Consider the following 20,982-nt stretch of genomic DNA (forward strand, 5'->3'; position numbering starts at 1 on the left):
TGAGACATTGGGTTTAGAATCATAGAGTCGGATGCAAAGGGTCACCTATTCGAAATCCCTGCAATGCAGGAATCACAGCTTATCTCATAGGAGTCCTGTGTTCAATTCTGGGAACCCCAGTTTAAGAAGTGTGGGATGTAATCCTCTGGAGCAGTCAAGTACAACATTCCTTGTTTGCCTAGAGTGGACATGCAGGGGATGTTGGTCCAGCAAGTCGAACTTCCTGTTGCACCTGGCTGGAGCATCCTTCCTTTGCATGTGACCAATAGGTGGGCGTGACCTTTCCAAACCTGGTAAAAGGCCAAGTCATGTAGCCATCTTCCCTTCCCTTCTCTTTTTTGTCCTGCCTGCTTCCTGCTTCACCTGGACCGAACTCTCAGCCAGCAGTCCCTGGGTTATCTCCCATATGGGGAAAACCTATTTGTACATATTTGTAACCTTGAGCCTAAAGCCTGCCTTCAGGGATCAATCACACTGTGCTCTGCCTGATCGTGAGTAAACTTCTTCTTGTTACTTATGAGCAAGACTGTTGTGTCTTTATTCTTTTAGGAGGGAATCAAAGGGGTCTTACCAGGAATAACAGAAGTTAAGAGATTCTAATGAATCTGCAACCAGATTCCTGCTGTGTAACAGGGGAATACGCTCTGCTATGTAAAGAAACTTGGTAGCGCAAGTTAGGAAGGAAAATATTAATCAATATATCCTCTTCTGTGACCCACAACATTCCCAGAAGAAGGATGTCATACAAGCTGGAAAGTGGAAAAGAGAAGGCTGAGAGGTGAAGTGATAAAAAGGTAAAGGTAAAGGACCCCTGGGGACGCAGGTGGCGCTGTGGGATAAAGCCTCAGCGCCTAGGACTTGCCGATCGAAAGGTCGGCGGTTCGAATCCCTGCAGCGGGGTGCGCTCCCGCTGCTCGGTCCCAGCGCCTGCCAACCTAGCAGTTCAAAAGCACCCCCGGGTGCAAGTAGATAAATAGGGACCGCTTACCAGCGGGAAGGTAAACGGCGTTTCCGTGTGCGGCTCTGGCTCGCCAGAGCAGCGATGTCACGCTGGCCACGTGACCCGGAAGTGTCTCCGGACAGCGCTGGCCCCTGGCCTCTTGAGTGAGATGGGCGCACAACCCCAGAGTCTGTCAAGACTGGCCCGTATGGGCAGGGGTACCTTTACCTTTACCTTTAAAGGACCCCTGACAGGTAAGTCCAGTCGCAGACAACTCTGGGGTTGTGGCGCTCATCTTGCTTTATTGGCGGAGGGAGCCGGTGTTTGTCCACAGACAGTTTTTCCGGGTCATGTGGCCAGCATGACTAAGCCGCTTCTGGCGAACCAGAGCAGCACATAGAAACGCCGTTTACCTTCCTGCTGGAGCGGTACCTATTTATCTACTTGCATTTTGACGTGCTTTCGAACTGCCAAGTGGGCAGGAGCTGGGACAAAGCAAGGGAAGCACACCCAATTGCGGGGATTCAAACCGCCAACCTTCTGATCGGCAAGTCCTAGGCTCAGTGGTTTAACCCACAGCCCCACCCGTGTCCGCTCATACTGGACTACCCAGGGGGAATTGTCCTGATTCTGAAGCCAGGCTCTCCTTATATTCTTATGTTCACTGCAGTAGATGAGATGCTTGGTAAATCTCCACCCACTCATTAAGTTGGCATATTATCCGCTAACACATGTAAATGTCTTCCAGGGAGAAAGATGATGGAAGGTGAGTCTTAAGAGATGGCAGCAGAGTCCCCACATTAAAACGGTATCTAAAGCAGGTCGACGGGTAACAAGGACAAGGGTAAAAAATATCATGATCAAAGTGCTGTTGGTAGCAGCAGACACACAAAGAGTTTAAGGTATAGTGGTACCTCGCAAGACGAAATTAATTCGTTCTGCGAGTTTCTTCGTCTTGTGGATTTTTCGTCTTGCGAAGCACGGATGCACCCTGGTATTAACGGTTTTAAGAAAACGGAAACAAACTCACAAGACGTTTTGTCTTGCGAAGCAAGCCCATAGGGAAAATCGTCTTGCAAAGCAACTCAAAAAACAAAAAACTCTTTCGTCTTGCGAGTTTTTCGTCTTCCGAGGCATTCGTCTTGCGAGGTACCACTGTATTCCGTACTGGTGAGTAACATCACACAAAGATAACAACAACAACAACAACAATAATAATACTTACGTGCTTCTCTAAAGCGCGAAGGTTCAGCTCATCCGATTCAGAGAGTTGACTGCAGTGTACCTGAAAAGGAGAAGGGAAGAGTGTTAAAGCAACAATTTCAAGGTCAGCTTTCATCAGGAAGATGTTTCTGACCGTAAGAGTTGTTTGTCAGCAATATCTAGGGAACACAATGACCATGTACGTAAGCAACAGATAATCTTTATAGAATTCCTTCAAACCATAGTAAGTGCAAAATGAAATCGTTAGTCTCAAAGTCTCTGAAAATCTTTAAATGAAGCGAGATGGTCCGGGAATCAGCGTGTTTTTACATGAGTAGAACGCGACATGTTATTTAAAATGCATCTCTGGGTTATTTGTGGTGTTTTTACATGAGTAGAATATGTGCTTTTATTTAAAATGCATCTCTGGGTTATTTGTGAGGCATAGGAATTCGTCTCCCCCCCCCCAAAAAAAAATATAGTCCGGCCCCCACTAAGGTCTGAGGGACGGTAGACTGGCCCACGGCTGAAAAAGGTTGCTGACCCCTGGGTTATGCTTTGGGTGAGTGCCCTCTCTGCTTCCCTGCGCGAGGTGAGCATCCCTCAGCAGAGAGTTAGACACAAATGAGTTGGTGAAAGCAGGAACAGATAACTACAGTCCCAGGGAGATAAGGATAATAAGATGCAGAGAAGGGGGGGGAGTGTGCAATTCGCTCCCTGTCATCCCAAAGCCCTTGCCTCAAGGTCCTTTTGCCTAACAGAAGCTCCCACATGCTAGAGTTCTCTCTGACTCGTGGAAGGAAAGGTCCAAGCCAGCCAGCCAGCCAGCCCAGAAAACGGGCTCTTAACAGGGGCTGCAGAGATGGAGGGCACCAGCAGTGACATAGGATAGTGACAGAAGCCTCTGGTTCGGATCTGGCCTTGGACACAGACTCGTAAGGCAGCAACAGGCACTTCTCCCAGCCTTATGGCCCCTGATGCAGCCTAGGGGCAATATAACTTGGGTCTGCTTTATGCAGCTGCTGGAAGCTGAGCTTGTGTCGCCGTTTATCACCCCATTTTCTCAGAACCTTGACAGCTTATCCAAACTACGCAGCAGTAAAAGTGCTGCAGCAGACCATCGATGCAACCGTTTGAGAACGAAGGACCACAAACAGCCGATCGGCTGAACATTAAGAGCTTTCTCTCTCTCTTCTTGACAGTTCAGTTGGTAGAGCATGAGACTCTTAATCTCAAGGTTGTGGGTTTGAGCCTCTGGTTGGCCAAAAGGATTCCTATATTCCAGGGGGTTGGGCTGGATGACCCCCGGGGTCCCTTCCAATACTACAATTCTGTGATTCTATGTCTAGTTCTGGGCAGCACAGTTTAAGAAGGATGTTGACAAGCTGGGAAGTGTGCAGAGGAGGGCAATCAAGGATCTGGAAACCACACTTCCGTACGACCGAACTGTAGTGGTTCTCCTCCTTGCCGTATCTTTGGAATCCATCAACCTCTGCTCCGACGGTGATTAACGACCTAAGCCTTTAATGAGACTTCAGGTACGCTCCCATTACGCAGAATACCCAAACAGAAGAGTTTGGATTTGGATTTGATATCCCACTTTATCACTACCCTAAGGAGTCTCAAAGCGGCTAACGTTCTCCTTTCCCTTCCTCCCCCACAACAAACACTCTGTGAGGCGAGTGGGGCTGAGAGACTTCAGAGAAGTGTGACTGGCCCAAGGTCACCCAGCAGCTGCATGTGGAGCAGCAGGGAAGCGAACCCAGTTCACCAGATTACGAGTCCACCGCTCTTAACCACTACACCGAGCCGGAAATATGTGCTACATTGCTACGTTTATTTCTAACTACACAGGACAGAAAAGAATATGCGTCTGCTGTCTGTGAGAGACAGAGAACAACAAGAGCAAAGAAAACAGGAAACCAGAACTTCAACATCCGTCTCCCATGAGACTTCCAACAGTCTGGAATGTCAACAGAGTCTTGCGACTCCAGAAACTGCACAGTGGCATTACAGAAATCTAGCAGAGGAATGGTTGAAGGAGCTGGGTGTGCTTAGCCTGGAAAAGAGGAGACTGAGAGGAGATGGGGTAGCCATCTTCAAATACCTAAAGGGCGGCCATGTGGAAGATGGAGCAAGCTTGTTTTCTTGTGCTCTGGAGGGTAGGACTCGAATCCATGGCTTCAAGTTCCAAGAAAGGAGGTTCCCACTAAACATCAGGAGGAACTGTCTGGCAGTAAGAGCTGTTGGACAGTGAAACACTCTCCCTCAGGAGGTGGTGGACTCTCTTTCATTGGAGGTTTTTAAACAGAGCTTGGGTGGTCATTTGTCATGGATTCTTTAGCGGTGGTTCCTGCCTGGAAGGGGGTTGGACTAGATGAGCCTTGGGGGTCCCCTTCCAATTCTGCTGTGCTGTGATTCTATGAGAGGTGTTATGCCACTGGAGGACCCAATGGCTGGTCAGAATCTCCTTTATTTTATTTTTTCCTTTTCAATATTTTTTTAAATTTAAATTTTTATTGAATTATTATGCAGATGCAAATGAAACAAAGTATACAAATATTTCAACTGAATAAAAAAAAAGAAAACAGCAAAACAGAGCAAACGCAAGAAGTCAGAACATAAGTATAATACAAGATAACTATAATAGACATCCCTGAATGTCTTTTTTTTTTTAAAAAAAATGATATTTATTAAAATTTCCAATAGAAGCATACAAATGCCAATACAGACAACAACAATAAAAACAAAACAAACAAACAAAAACAAAACAACAGGTATAATTTCGAATCTTATTTTCTCAACCTATTTCCCCCGACTTCCTCATACCTCCCCGTTTTGTATTCTAATTTCATTATCCAATCAGCAAATCCATTCCCTTATTTCCCAGGAGTTTTTTTGCTAATTCCATTCCTTTTCTTAATCAAGGTCTCTGAAAACCACATTATTTTTAAACCCCTGTCTATCTAGCATTCATTAATCTTATAGTATTTATTAAGATAGTCTTTAAATTTCTTCCAATCTTATTCCACTGTCTCCTTCTCCTGGTCGCGGATTCTGCCCGTCATCTCCGCCAGTCCCATGTAGTCTGTCATTTTCATCTGCCATTCTTCCAAAGTGGGTAGATCTGGTGTCTTCCAATACTTTGCAATAAGGATCCTTGCTGCTGTTGTGGCATACAAAAACAAAGTTCTATCCTTCTTTAACACCACATGGCTAACCATACCCAGGAGAAAGGCCTCTGGTTTCTTCAAGAAGGTATATTTAAATACCTTTTTCATTTCATTATATATCATTTCCCAGAAAGCCTTGATCCTTGGGCATGTCCACCAGAGGTGAAAGAATGTACCTTCATTTTCTTTACATTTCCAACACTTATTATCTGATAAGTGGTAAATTTTTGCAAGCTTGACTGGGGTCATGTACCACCTATATATCATTTTCATAATATTCTCTCTCAAGGCATTACATGCCGTAAATTTCATACCGGTGGTCCACAACCTTTCCCAGTCCACAAACATAATGTTATGACCAATATCTTGCGCCCACTTAATCATAGCTGATTTAACCATTTCCTCTTGCGTATTCCATTTCAACAGCAAGTTATACATTTTTGACAAATTCTTAGTATTGGATTCTAGCAGTTCTGTTTTCAATTTTGACTTCTCCACCTGGAAACCAATTTTCCTGTCCAACTTGAAAACCTCCATTATTTGATAATAGTGAAGCCAATCTCGCACTTTATCTTTTAGATTCTCAAAACTCTGCAATTTCCACTTGTTACCCTCCTGTTCTAGGATTTCAGAATATTTTGGCCATTTAGACTCCATGTTAAGTTTTTTCAATGCCTTTGCCTCCATTGGTGATAGCCACCTTGGAGTTTTATTCTCCAACAAAACTTTATATTTAATCCAAACATTATACAATGCTTTCCTGACAATATGGTTTTTGAAACCTTTATGAGCCTTAACCTTGTCATACCACAGATATGCATGCCACCCAAAAAAATTATTAAAACCTTCCAAATCTAAAATGTCTGTGTTCTCAACAAGCAGCCAGTCCTTCAACCAGCAGAAAGCTGCTGATTCATAATAAAGTTTCAAGTCTGGCAGGGCAAATCCCCCCCCTTCTTTTGCATCAGTTAAAATCTTGAATTTTATTCTGGGTTTTTTGCCCTGCCAGATAAATTTGGAAATATCTTGCTGCCATCTCTTAAAACACTCCATCTTGTCAACAATTTGCAATGTTTGGAACAAAAATAACATTCTAGGCAATACATTCATTTTGATAGCTGCGATTCGACCCAACAAGGAGAGCTTCAAATTTGACCAAATTTCTAGATCCTTTTTCACTTGATTCCAACATTTCTCATAATTGTCTTTAAATAAGTTCATATTTTTAGCTGTCATATTAATCCCCAAGTATTTTACACTCTTAACCACAGTTAAACCTGTTTCATTCTGAAACCTCTCCCTCTCACCTACTGTTAAATTTTTCTCTAATACCTTAGTCTTAGATTTGTTTAATTTAAATCCTGCCACTTGACCAAACTCTTGAATTAATTCCAAAACCCTTTTGGTGCTAGATTCTGGCTCTTGTAATGTAAGTACCAAGTCATCTGCAAATACTCTCAGTTTATATTGTCTTGCTCCGACCTGAACCCCTTTAACCAGCTGGTCTTTTCTTATCATGTTCAGCAAAACCTCCAGGACCGAAATAAAAAGTAGTGGGGAAATTGGGCACCCCTGACGTGTCCCTTTTTCTATCTTAAATTCTTCTGTTACTACGTTATTTACAATTAACTTTGCTTTTTGTTCAGAATATATTGCGCCTATACCATTTTCAAAACCTTGGCCTACCCCCATCCCATGGAGATTCTTCTTCAAAAAGGTCCAGGAAATATTGTCAAAGGCTTTCTCCGCATCCACAAATATCAGAACAGCTTTTGTATTTGTATTAACTTCTAGCATTTCCAAAATGTCTATTATATTCCTTAGGTTGTCTGATAGATGCCTTCTCGGGAGAAAGCCCGATTGGTCCCTGTGAATCTCCCCCATCAAAACTTTTTTCAGTCTCTTAGCTAAAATGTCAGCAAATATTTTATAATCCACATTTAATAAGGAAATTGGGCGGTAGTTTTTAAGTTGAGTCTTTTCAGTCTCTGTCTTCGGTATAAGCGTGATAAAAGCCTCTTTCCACGTTTCAGGTGCTTCTTTCTCCTCCAAGATTTCATTACAGACTTCCTTCAAAGGTTGTATTAGCCAGTCTTTTAAAGTCTTATAATATTTGGAAGTCAACCCATCAGGCCCCAGAGATTTGCCCAGTTGCATGTTTTGAATGGCACTTTCTATTTCTTGTTCAGTTATTTTCTGATTTAAAGTTACTTTACCTTCACTTGAAATTTCCTTCATCCCATTTTTCTCCAAAAATTGTTCTATATCGGTGTCTTTTTGTGGCCCTTGTGCATATAATTGTTTAAAATATCTCTGGAAGCAGCTTCTAATTTCAGCTGGATTGTTGATGTTCTTATCATTCACTTCTAAGTTTGTCACTGTATTTAATTTCTGTCTCTTCTTCAATTGCCAAGCCAAAAATTTCCCACATTTATCCGCTGATTCAAACGTTTTCTGTCTCATTTGTTTGATTTTCCATTCTATTTCTTGGTTCATCAATTCCATATATTGAATTTGATATAATTTAATTTCTCTCAGGATCTCCTGAGACTTTGGTTTGGATCTTAGTTTCTTTTCTCCTTCTTTGATTTTTTCCAAAATTCTATCTTTTTTCTCATTTTGGCTTCTCTTTTTTATTGCATTTTGTTGTATCAAGAAACCTCTCATGACGGCTTTACTTGCGTCCCAGATTACTCTTTTTTCCATGTTGGTCCTCATGTTAATCTCAAAATAGTCTTTTAATGTTTTTTGGGCCTTTTTACAGAATTCTTTATCTCTAAATAATGTGTCATTCATCCTCCATCTAAAAGTGCCAGCAGTTGTTTGGTTCATCTCCATCTTCACGACATTATGGTCGGAGCAAGTTTTGGGGCAGATTTCCACTTTTATTATCTTTGATGCCAGTCCTCTAGTAACCCATATTTGGTCAATTCTAGTCCAGGTCATTTTGGCTTCAGAAAAAAAGGTTCTTTGTCTTTCAAGAGGATTTTTTATTCTCCAAATATCCACCAAATCCACATTGTCAGTCATTTCAAAAAAGGTTTTTGGCAGTCTTCCATCTTTAGAAATCACTTGTCTTTGTGCTTTGTCCATGTTTGTGGAGACTACTCCGTTCATATCTCCCATCAGGATTACATTGGTGTCCAAATGATCCAACAGGATCTCATGTAACTTCTTAAAAAATTCGGATTTACCTTCATTCGGTGCATAAATTCCTAAAATCAGAAATTTCTGTCCTTGAACTTGAATTTCAATTGCCAAATATCTTCCTTGTTCATCTTTAAATATTTGTTTCGGCATCAATCTATCCTTTGCATATATGACCACTCCTCTTTTTTTCACTCTGTCTGATGAAATAAATTCCTGTCCTAATTTTTTGTTAGTAAGTAATTTTCTATGTTTTCTTGTCACATGTGTCTCTTGCAGGCAAATCAAGTCCAATTGTTGTTTCTGTAAAATATGAAAGACGTTCTTCCTCTTTCGAGGAATGTTCAGGCCATTGCAGTTCCAACTCAATAGTCGCAGGGCCATGATGGGTTTATTTACTTATTCCTCCTCCTGCTCCCAGTCGTTGTTCTTCTTCCGTTGGTGGCTGTAATCCAAAGGATAAATTTGCTAAGTCCAGTATTCCCTTTCCTAAAGATGTTGGCTCCTCTCCAGTTTCCGCTTCCTTTACCAAGTCTTCTTCGTGATCTCTCAGGAATTTGTCTTTGTCGCTCAATGTCTTTATTCTGATTTTCTTTCCTCTGTACTTAAAAGATAGGCCTTGGGGGAATTCCCACCTGAAGAAGATTCTGCTTTTTTTCAATAGTAAAACCAGGTCCTTGTAATCCCCTCTTGCATCTAAGATGGGCTTCGGAATATCTTTAAAAATCTCCACGAAAGAATCTTCAATTTCAATTTCTCTGAATGTCATTTCTCTACCAAGAAGCTGACCCTTTTAGAGTGGATTTCTTTTTATTATTGGTTTTTTTGACTTCCATCGACCTCATGGTGGTTCATTTCCTGTAACTAAAACAATTTCTATGTATTTCAATATATTCCTCATCTTGGTATAAGGAGACGTTTCCCCATTTACGGGTTTATTCTAAACACAACCAAATCTTGGTTGTTGAACCTTGACTCGATAGGTAGGTATTTAGGCATTCCCATTCCTTCTGGGCTATTTTATTTGACTTGCTCCTTAAGGCTTCAGTCAACTTAGCGAGTTCCAAGTACTCGCTTGGCTTTTGTAGCCATTCTTCTCTGGTTGGTATATGGTTACCCATCCAGTACTTGACTATTAATATCCTAGCCGCCGTCACTGCATAGAAAAATAATTTTAATCTTTCTTTTTGAATATTGCCAGTTAGAATCCCAAGAAGGAATGATTCCAGGTTTTTTTTGTAAAACCGGAATCTCCTTTATTGCCAGTTCAATGCACTGGTTTTGGTTTGGGTTTTGCCCTTCCATGTGACAGCACCTCCGAACTTTGAAGATGGCTATCACATCTCTTCTCTTTCTTCTCTTCTCCAGGCTAAACATACCCAGCTCCCTCAACCAGACAGTCCTCACATGCTTTCTTTTTTCATTTTTATATAAATGACATTGTTCGAGAACTGAGAGGTCTAGAATATTTTCCTCTTTCTATTCAGGATGTCAAACTCTCAGTTCTTTCGTATGCTGATGATACTGTTTTGATTTCTGCTGCCTTAACTGGGATGCGGAGGCTTTTGAGGAAATTGAATGTCTTTTGCACAAAAGAGCAGTTAACAGTCAACCATTCTAAAAGGAAAGTGGTGATTTTGGGGAAGAAGAGAAAACCTCACAGATGGGAGTTTGGACAATAAACCAGACAGTGCGCAGTGTTAGCTCCCTCTGCCATAGACTGAATGTATGTTTGTGTGTGTACAGGGCCGGATTTAGGTTCGATGAGGCCCTCAGCTCCTGAAGGTAATGGGGCCTTTCTATGTCCAGCTGTCCTTTGTCAACAACAAACTGTCGCTGTTTTTGTGTTGAATATATGCTATATGGTAATTTATAGACCTAAAGATACAGTAAAGGTAAATTGACCCCTGACCGTTAGGTCCAGTCGTGGACAACTCTGGGGTTGCGGCACTCATCTCGCTTTATTGGCCGAGGGAGCCGGCGTACAGCTTCCGGGTCATGTGGCCGCTTCTGGTGAACTAAGCTGCTTCTCGTGAACCAGAGCAGCGCACGGAAACGCCGTTTCCCTTCCCGCCGGAGTGGTACCTATTTATCTACTTGCACTTTGACGTGCTTTTGAACTGCTAGGTTGGCAGGAGCAGGGACCGAGCAACGGGAGCTCACCCCGTCGTGGGGATTCGAACTGCCGACCTTCTGATTGGCAAGCCCTAGGCTCTGTGGTTTAACCCACAGTGCCACCTGCGTCTCAATTTATGGACCTAATAGGTATCTAAAGCCATTTGTACAGGTTGCCATGCAACCATGCAGAATGTAGGCACCCTATATATAGAAATGAGCCAACCAGTGATATTTTAGGGAGCAGGCTAGCAGGCGGGGCCCACTGCCTACATCATAGGAGCCTACACAACACAAAACACGGTTGTTGTCTGTAGGTTTTATTTTATTTGTTTTTTTATCTTCTATTTTGGAAATGTACATCCAGGTTTTTTTTTTTTACCTTTAATTTTTTGGGGGCCCAAAGAGAGTGGAGCCCTAAGCTAGAGCTTGTTTAAAAAGGTAAACAGACCCCTGAGCATTAGGTCCACTTGTGGATGACTCTGGGATTGCGGCGCTCATCTCGCTTTATTGGCCGAGGGAGCCGGCGTGCAGCTTCCGGGTCATGTGGCCAGCAGGACTAAGCCACTTCTGGCGAACCAGAGCAGTACACGGAAACGCCATTTACCTTCCCACCGGAGCGGCACCCATTTATCTACTTGCACTTTGGCGTGCTTTCGAACTGCTAGGTTGCCAGGAGCTGGGACAGAGCAACGGGAGCTCACCCCGTCACAGGGATTCGAACCGCTGACCTTCTGATCTGCAAGCCCTAGGCTCTGTGGTTTAACCCACAGCACCACCCGCGTCCCAGAGCTTGTTTAGCTCATACGTAAATCTCTCTCTCTCTCTCTCTCTCTCTCTCTCTCTCTCTCTCTGTGTGTGTGTGTGTCTGTGTGTCTGTGTGCAAATTGAACTGTAATGCCCTCTTGCCCCTGAATTACACTAAGAATGCTTCCACAGCGATCCTGGCAATGAATGCACAGCATTCTTCTCTTTCTCTACTTCGTTCCTTCCATTTGCAGTTCTCCCTAGAAAAGTGCCCCTGTCATAAATCTCCGGTTAATTAGCACCGAGTTTTCACCAGCCTCTCGGAGACCTGAGCCAACCCCACCAAGCCTGCCAGGAACAAATGCAACACAAGCTCCCTGCTCTGTAATTCTGACAAGCAAGCTGCTAAAAGCAGGCCCAGTCCAACAACTGGGGAGCGTGAGATCCTGCAGAAAGGAGCCCAGTTCTCCCTGTCAATCAAGCCCAGCCACATTCACACCATCCCTTTAAAACACAATGATGCCAGTTCAAACAGCCATGGCTCCCCGCCCCCCGTAAAGAATCCTGGGAGTTGTAGCTTGTTTAGGGTGCTGAGATTTGCTAGGGGGTCCTCAATTCCTCTCCCAGAGCTACAATTCCCAGAATTCTCCATGCAGAGGGATGGATAGTTAAACCCAGGTATGGGCAAACTCAGCCCTCCAGGTGTTTTGGGACTACAATTCCCACCATCCCTGACCACCGGTCCTGTTAGCTAGGGATGATGGGAGTTATAGTCCCAAAACATCTGGGGGACCGAGTTTGCCTATGCCTGGTTAAACCACTATGGATAGTTTATACTGCCATCCTTTTGCTGTCATACTTGATCGTTACTTATTTTAATTTATTTGGTTTTATAAAATCTGTACACCGCTTGATTGTTAAAAAAACACCTCAAAACTGTTCACAAAAAAAGATAAAGCGATAAGATTGACGATAAGAAAACAACAACAACAATTTAAAACTTTTCAAAAGTTTTTTTTTAAAAAAACCCCAAAACAGATTAAAACTCACCATTTCTAAAACTGCTGGACTGGCTTGTCAAAACAGGGGTGTTTTTAGCAGGAGTGGAAAAGAGGACTCTGAAGGTACTTGCCTGATTTCAAGTGGCAGGGAGTTCCAAAGTATATAGTAAGCACTGCCACACAAAAAGAGCAAATTCTTACGAATGTGGAACAGGTGATACTTAGGGTGCTTGCAAGAGTGCCAGTTCCGCCAGTCAAAGCAGCTGAATGGGTGTATAGGGGGCGAGCTGATCTCACAGGTAAACCGGCCCCAAGCTTTTAAGGGCTTTATATAGGAATAGCTGAGTTTCTTGCATTGCAGGGGGTTGGACTAGATGACCCTTGGGGTCCCTTCCAGCTCTACATTTCTATTATTCTAACACCCAGTTGCAAAGCGGAAGCCAGCGCCAATCTCTGAGCACAGATGTTGTTCATCTGAAGACAGTCCTGTACTGGGAGGTTTTTAATGTTGGTCGTTTTATTATTCTTTTGCATTTGTTGGAAGCCTCCCACCTGGGGCTTCCCAGCCAGAGGGGCAGGGTACTATTAGACTCCTTGGTCCGTGTTACCTTGATGATGGCCTTAACCTTAGCATCTGTGGGGTGGATGCCTGATGCATCAATTTTAAACCCCAAGAATTCCACAGTTGGCACCCCAAAACTGCATTTTTCCTTTTTTACTTGCAACCCCACCTCCTCGAACCTGAGCAACACTGCACGGACACGTGCAACCAGTTCCTGTGGGTCTTTTCCAGCAATCAAAACGTCATCAAAAAATGGCAAGACCCCCGGCAGACCTCTTAACAGGCGTTCTATGAGCCCTTGAAAAATCCTGTTACAGCAGTTGGTCCCTTACCTTTCCCGCCCCGACCTGGCCACAGTGATCCATGCGACGGTCATCTCCAGGCTTGACTACTGTAATTCGCTCTATGCGGGGCTGCCCTTGAAGCCGTCCCAGAAACTCCAGCGGGTGCAGAATGCTGCAGCGAGGCTCCTCACGGGGTCTCTGCCATGGGAGCATATTCACCCAGTGCTTTTCAAGCTGCACTGGCTCCCGGTGGAGTACAGGGTCAGATTTAAGGTGCTGCTTTTGACCTTTAAAGCCCTTCACGGCCTGGGACCCTCGTACCTACGGGACCGCCTCTCCTGGTATGCCCCACGGAGAGCCTCAAGGTCCATAAATAACAACACCCTAGTGGTCCCAGGCCCTAAAGAAGTTAGATTGGCTTCAACAAGAGCCAGGGCCTTCTCAGCACTGGCCCCGGCCTGGTGGAACGCTCTGCCTCATGAGACCAGGGCCCTGCAGGATCTGATTTCTTTCCGCAGGGCCTGTAAGACAGAGTTGTTCCGCCTGGCCTTTGGCTTGGAGCCAATTTGATTCCCTCCCCCTCTCTCTCTCTCTCTCTCTCTCTCTCTCTCTCTCTCTCTCTCTCTTTTTCCCCCTCCTCTTTCTTTCTTTCTTTCTTTTCCTTCTCCTCCTGCGATGAGGCTACATTTTAATATTTTAATGTTCCATTATTTTAATGTTGTATTTTATTTTTGTTTTTAAGTTGTAATCATTCATCTTGTTTTTATTATTGCTTGTAAGCCGCTCTGAGCCCGGCCTTGGCTGGGGAGGGCAGGGTATAAATAAATTATTATTATTATTATTATTATTATTATTATTATTATTATTATTATTCTGACAAGGCCTCACTCCTGCCAGCAACTGTAAAGGCCAATGCGGCTTTGTGGAAACGAAGGGCGCCTGCCATGTGGTCCCCATCTCCCTGTGCCAGCAGGAAAAGGTCAGCGCCTCTTAATCATCTTAATTCCTTTTTAATAAGCGCTGGTGCGAATTTCGCAGATGCGGCACCAGAGCACCAGGCGCTAATCCACTTAAGCCCTTATCTCCCTGGCTGCCGACTCCGGTCGCCGCAACCTTGTGGGGCGCTGGCAAGAGAAGTCAGGCAGCTCCAGGGCTTGGTTAACCTCGCCACTCGCCTCGCCGCCTCCGTGAAGGGAAAGTTCTGCAGAAATCGCATCCCGGTTTGACCCTCCGGCTCTTGGGGCTTGAACGAGGCGGCTTAATTGGAGTGCCGATAATGGCCGTGTCAGAGAGGCTGCCACGAATGACCTCTTCAGCCTCTCTTGCCACACACCGCTGAGCTGCCAGTCTGGGTTTTTGGGTAAAGCCCTCTTTGGGCAGCCCGGATAAGCAATTAAAACCGCAAACTACGGCTAAAATAATCTCGTTACAGGTAGAACAAGCTGAAAGCAGCAGTCTGAAAAAATGTTACAGAGCCCAGCCCAGGAATTAAATGCAAAACAGCCCATTTAAATCAGGCTTCCCGGTGCCAGCTTGCCGCTGTGGATGCCAACTGGAGCAAGGCCTTTCCGGCATCTAATATCTGCTGCTCAGAGATCTACATTGGGCACCAATCTGTTGCCAAGCCAAGTTCACCTACGAGATCACCGTACCCCATATACCTATTGCCCACTCAACTGCTTCACTTGGTAGAATTGGCATGGCCACAGCTGCTACATAATACCTGCTGTGCATTTGTAAGAACTCAATTACTTAGTGTGGCAGCACCTGCCCTGTGGAACTCCCTGCCACTTGATTTCAGGCAGGAGCCTTCCCTGTATTCTTTTCGGTGCCTGCTAAAAACGTTCTTGGTCAGACAAGCCGACTCAGTTGTTGAGAATGTGCGCTTTCTTCGCTTCTTAGGTAAAGGTAAAGGACCCCTGACAGTTAAGTCCAGTCGTGGCCAACTCTGGGGTTGCGGCGCTCATCTCACTTTACTGGCCGAGGGAGCCGGCGTACAGCTTCCGGGTCATGTGGCCAGCATGACTAAGCCGCTTCTGGCGAACCAGAGCAGCGCATGGAAACACCGTTTACCTTCCCACCGGAGCGGTACCTATTTATCTACTTCCACTTCGAGGTGCTTTCAAACTGCTAAGTTGGCAGTAGCAGGGACCGAGCAACGGGAGCTCACCCCGCCGCGGGGATTCGAACCGCCAACCTTCTGATCGGCAAGTCCTAGGCTCTGTGGTTTAACCCACAGCGCCACCCGCATCCCTAGTCTTAGGGACCCGCTTCTCAGTCGACTGCTATTTTAACTTTTTGAAGGTCTAAAAATATAGGTGCTCATTTTTCTTCGTGACAATTTAACTGCTTTAGCCTGTTCGTAAACCGCTTTGAGGTTGTGGGTTTTTTAAAACAACAACCAAGAGGTGTATACATTTTGTGAAATAAATAATGCCTCCGTCCACAAAGACCTGAGTAGAACACCTCCTTCCCCGCAGACCCTCTTAGGTGCGAATACCTGTGGACTTACCAAGATGACACAGACCACGGTCCCTGCATCCTTGTCCGCCAAAGGGATGATCAGCACTGCAAGGCAAAGAGGAAGGGACCCCATCAGGGCGAGAGTTTAGCAAAGGGGGAGGCAGGAAGGAGAAGGAAGCAGGAAGGCGGGGGGCTGGAGATAAGGGGGGAGAACCCTTTGCACCCCACGAGATGGAGGAGAAAGGCAGCGGGGACAGGGCAATGCTACCCAGATTTGAGAAATGGGCAAACCTTCAACTGTCACCTGGGTAGGGCAGCCATTTTGCCAGGTTGCACCTCTTTGCCCCTGAACAGAGGCAGCTCTTCATTATAGGAACAACTGCTTAGAAACTGGTGCCTGGTTTGAGGTTTTGTTCTTCCTCTTCCCTCCCCGTCCCATTCCCCTTGCTTGTCGTGTTTTCATTCAGATTACAAGCCCGTGCTTGTTCTGATCATATGTAAGCTTCTCTGATATTTTGGGCTGAAGATCAGGGTATTAATCCTCCAAATAAAATAAAAAACAAAAAACAGTTCCTTGTTTCCCCATTGTTCCGTATTAAGTGAGCCGTGCCCCAGCTGTGCCTGCGTTAAATAGGGCAGGGCACACCCCCAGAGCCAGCCAATTGGCTGGCCAGGGGGTGACGCAGCCGGGGATTTCCCCAATCATGCGGGGGCTTGGCTCTAGCCCCCGCGCGCGTGGTGGGGCTGTGAAGCCCGAAGAATGCGGCAGCTAGACTGGTGACTGGGAGCAGGTGCCGGGACCACATAACATCAGTCCTGAAAGACCTACATTGGCTCCTAGTATGTTTCCGAGCACAATTCAAAGTGTTGGTGCTGACCTTGAAAGCCTAAATGGCCTTAAAGGCCCAGTAGACCTGAAGGAGCGTCTCCACCCCCATCGTTCTGCCCGGACACTGAGGCCCAGCTCCGAGGGCCTTCTAGCGGTTCCCTTCCTGCGAGAAGTGTTACAGAGAACCAGGCAGAGGGCCTTCTTGGTGGTGGCACCCGTCCTGTGGAACGCCCTCCCACCAGATGTCAAAGAGAAAAATAACTACCAAACTTTTAGAAGACATCTGAAGGCAGCCCTCTTTAGGGAAGCTTTTAATGCTTAATAGGTTATTGTATTTTAGTATTTTGTTGGAAGCAGCCCAGAGTGGCTGGGGAAACCTAGCCAGATGGGTGGGGTATAAATAATAAATTATTATTATTATTATTATTATTATTATTATTATTATTATTACCCCACCTCCTCTGCAGGGCGGAAGTGGCTTTCCTAAAATAATAAAGCATGAAATTCAAAAAAAAGAAAAAGGAAAGAGAAAAGGAAAGTGTCCCCAGATTCCTTGAAATAAATCTGGTAACCATAACGTCAACCCGCTTTCGCTCCAGCTCTTTCCCAGGACGGTTCTTACCTTGTTTATCCGGGGCTAAGGGGGCGGCCAGGCCAACCATGGGCTTGCCCTGCAACTCCGCCGACGGCAGCCCTTTGCAGTCCACCCTCTTCTGCTGCAGGACGGCATCTCTGAAAGGACAATTAAAAAAGAAAGCAGAGCTGAAGGAGAGCTGGTATAAGAACAAGGCGAAAGGCTAGAGTGCCCCGCAAACGCAAAATGGTAAATTAGCTTTGGAGAAATGCCCAAGGATTCCAGGCACCTCCTTCATGAGAGGTTCAGAGGGTGGCAACACGAGAACGGGGGTCCTGTGTGAGTGCCTGGAGGCGGTTGGAGGTTGGATGGCGGCTAACAGATTGAGGTTGAATCCTGACAAGACAGAAGTACTGTTTTTGGGGGGACAGGAGGCGGGCAGGTGTGGAGGATTCCCTGGTCCTGAATGGGGTAACTATGCCCCTGAAGGACCAGGTGCGCAGCCTGGGAGTCATTTTGGACTCACAGCTGTCCATGGAGGCGCAGGTTAACTCTGTGTCCAGGGCAGCTGTCTACCAGCTCCACCTGGTACGCAGGCTAAGACCCTACCTCCCCGCGGACTGTCTCGCCAGAGTGGTGCATGCTCTAGTTATCTCACGCTTGGACTACTGCAACGCGCTCTACGTGGGGCTACCTTTGAAGGTGACCCGGAAACTGCAATTAATCCAGAATGCGGCAGCGAGACTGGTGACTGGGAGTGGCCGCCGGGCCACATAACACCGGTTCTGAGAGATCTGCATTGGCTCCCAGTACGTTTCCGAGCACGATTCAAAGTGTTGGTGCTGACCTTTAAAGCCCTAAACGGCCTCGGTCCTGTATACCTGAAGGAGCGTCTCCACCCCCATCGTTCAGCCCGGACTCTGAGATCCAGCGCCGAGGGCCTTCTGGTGGTTCCCTCATTGCGAGAAGTGAGGCTACAGGGAACCAGACAGAGGGCCTTCTCGGTAGCGGCGCCCGCCCTGTGGAACGCCCTCCCATCAGATGTCAAAGAGATAAAGAATTACCTGACGTTCAGAAGACATCTTAAGGCAGCCCTGTTCAGGGAAGTTTTTAATATGTAATGCTGTACGGTTTTTAACACTGGTTGGGAGCCGCCCAGAGTGGCTGGGGAAAACTCAGCCAGATGGGCGGGGTATAAATAATAAATTATTATTATTATTATTATTACTTTTCTGTAGCGACTCCCTGTTTGTGGGGCACTCTCCCCAGGGAGACTCGCCTGGCACCATCTTAAGGCTCCATCTTTAGGCATCCTGGTTTCTGATTAGATCCCGGAATGTCCCACTTTTCCTTAGGAAGTCCCTATTTTCATCAGAGATGTGTTGGAGGGTATGGAGCTATAAGTAACTAGACAACCTATAAGTAACTAGACAACCAGAAGACATCTGAAGGCAGCCCTGCTTAGGGAGGTTTTTTTTTTAAAAAAAGTTTAATGTTCTCTGATGTTTTTATATCTGTTGGAAGCCGCCCAGAGTCAGATGGGTGGGGCATTAATAATAATAATAATAATAATAATTTTATATATACCCTGCCCTCCCCAGCCAGAGCCGGGCTCAGGGCAGTTAACACCAGTAAAATTACAGTAAAAACATAATGGGGGGGGGAGGGAACCAATTTAAAATACAGGTTAAAATGCAATTTAAAATGCAGCCTCATTTTACATAGATCAAAACCATAAAGGGGGGGGACACATATAATAATATATAATATGAAATATATATATTATAACATTATATATATATATATATATATATATATATACACATATAATAATAGTAATAATAACAATAATAATTTTCATTGGAGAAATGTTGGAGGGTTCGCATTCAGCAGTTTAGGGATCCTTTAGAGAAACAGAGCCCTGGTGTTCTCCAAAAAGCTCTCAAATATGCGATGAACACTGTTTGAGCATAAAGAAAGGGGACCTCTCCAATCTGAGGGTGGGGTGCTCAGAAGCGCCATTCAAAAGCCGGGAGCAAGTCCCATTAGCACCTGTCTGTTGGCGCTTCCCAATAAAGGAGCCTGGGGTTAGAATCAGAGTGCTAAGTGGTCATTCTCACCAAGCAAAGATTTTTCTCGGCTGAGTGTGAAGGGGAAGCGAGAAACAGCCTCCTGGCCTTTAAAACGGTCCAGCTGAATGTAGCCCCTCTGCCCTCAGAGGCTATGGGGTGGCGGCAGCCTCAGGGGAAGAGGGTCTTCTCTGTGGCGGCCCCCCCCTAATCTGTGGGACTCCCTCTGCAAGGATTTGTAACTGGCACCTTTCTTGAGTAGTTTAAGGAGGATGCTGAAAACCCCCCTGTCCACGTTGGAACCTCGAGGCATACGCTTTAAATTGTTTCTAACCATCGAATTGCTGAGTTGAAAGGGACCCCTCAAGGTCCTCTAGTCCAACCCCACGCAATGCGGGGATCACAGCCAAGCATACGTAGCTCATGTTTAGCGTCAGAGCAGGCTGCACAGGTGTAAGAACGGATCCCAGGTAGAGAAGGAAGGAAGCTGTACTGTACAGCCAATTCTGCTGAGCCACAGAGTATTTCATTTTAATTTATATCTGTTTATTTATTAGATTAAAATACCACCCTTCATCAAAAGATCCCAGGGCAGTACCCAAGATAAAATAATAGATTATAATCTGGGTTTTGGAAGAGACATGGTCTCAGCCTTTGCAGATTAGATTGCTGCTCAGATCCGGAGATGTGGATGCCATGCAACCTTGATAATGATGATGATGATAACAACAATAACAATAACAATAACATATTACTTATACCCTGCCCATCTGGCTGGGTCTCCCCAGCCACTCTGGGCAGCTTTCAACAGAATATTAAAAACACGACAGAACATTAGACATTTAAAACTTCCCTAAACAAGGCTGCCTTCAGATGTCTTCTAAAAGTCAGGTACAGTGGTACCTCTAGATATGAACAGGATCTGTTCCGGAGCCCCGTTTGCATCTAGAAGCAAATGTAACTAGCGACGGCTTTTCGTCGCTTCTGCGCATGCGCGTGACGTCATTTTGAGTGCCTGCGCGTGTGCAAGCGGCAAAACCCGGAAGTAATGTGTTCCGTTACTTCCGGGTTGCCGCGGAGTGCAGCTCAACTCAAAGTATATTCGAACCGAGGTATGACTGTAGTTGTTTATTTCCTTGACATCTGGTGGGAGGGTGTTCCACAGGGTGGGTGCCACCACCGAGAAGGCCCTCTGCCCAGCTGTAACCTCATTTCTCACAGGGAGGGAACAGCCAGAAGGCCCTCGGCGCTGGACCTCAGTGTCCGGGCAGAACGATGGATGCAGACGCTCTTTCAGGTCTACTGGGGCGCGGCCGTTTAGGGCTTTCAAGGTCAGCACCAACACTTTGAATTGTGCTTGGAAACATAAAGGTAAAGGTAAAGGTACCCCTGCCCGTACGGGCCAGTCTTGCCAGACTCTGGGGTTGTGCGCCCATCTCACTCAAGAGGCCAGGGGCCAGCGCTGTCCGAAGACACTTCCGGGTCACGTGGCCAGCATGACATCGCTGCTCTGGCGAGCCAGAGCCGCACACGGAAACGCCGTTTACCTTCCCGCTAGAAAGCGGTCCCTATTTATCTACTTGCACCTGGGGGTGCTTTCGAACTGCTAGGTTGGCAGGCGCTGGGACCGAGCAGCGGGAGCGCACCCCACCGCGGGGATTCGAACCGCCAACCTTTCGATCGGCAAGCCCTAGGCGCTGAGGCTTTTACCCACAGCGCCACCCGCGTCCCTTGGAAACATACTGGGAGCCAATTAAGATCTTTCAAGACCGGTGTTATGTGATCTCGGCAGCCGCTCCCAGTCACCAGTCTAGCTGCCGCATTCTGGATTGGTTTCTGAGTCACCTCCAAAGGCAGCCCCACGTAGAGCGCATT

General features: G+C 45.8%; 1 protein-coding gene across 4 annotated transcripts in view; it reads right to left on the minus strand.

Moving 5' to 3' along the window:
* Positions 1 to 20,982, minus strand: part of PDE2A (phosphodiesterase 2A) — a 374,843-nt gene that overhangs the window by 45,189 nt on the left and 308,672 nt on the right. For all 4 annotated transcript variants that reach the window (XM_083736325.1, XM_083736326.1, XM_083736327.1 and 1 more), the window contains 3 exons: positions 17,087 to 17,196; positions 15,685 to 15,740; positions 2,166 to 2,225 (listed from right to left, as the gene is read on the minus strand). In XM_083736325.1, coding sequence (XP_083592451.1) covers positions 2,166 to 2,225; positions 15,685 to 15,740; positions 17,087 to 17,196 — 226 coding nt within the window. The remainder of the gene's footprint in view (positions 1 to 2,165; positions 2,226 to 15,684; positions 15,741 to 17,086; positions 17,197 to 20,982) is intronic.

This window comes from Podarcis gaigeae (assembly GCF_964106915.1).
Source record: "Podarcis gaigeae genome assembly, chromosome: 4".
Taxonomy (NCBI): Eukaryota; Metazoa; Chordata; class Lepidosauria; order Squamata; family Lacertidae; genus Podarcis; species Podarcis gaigeae.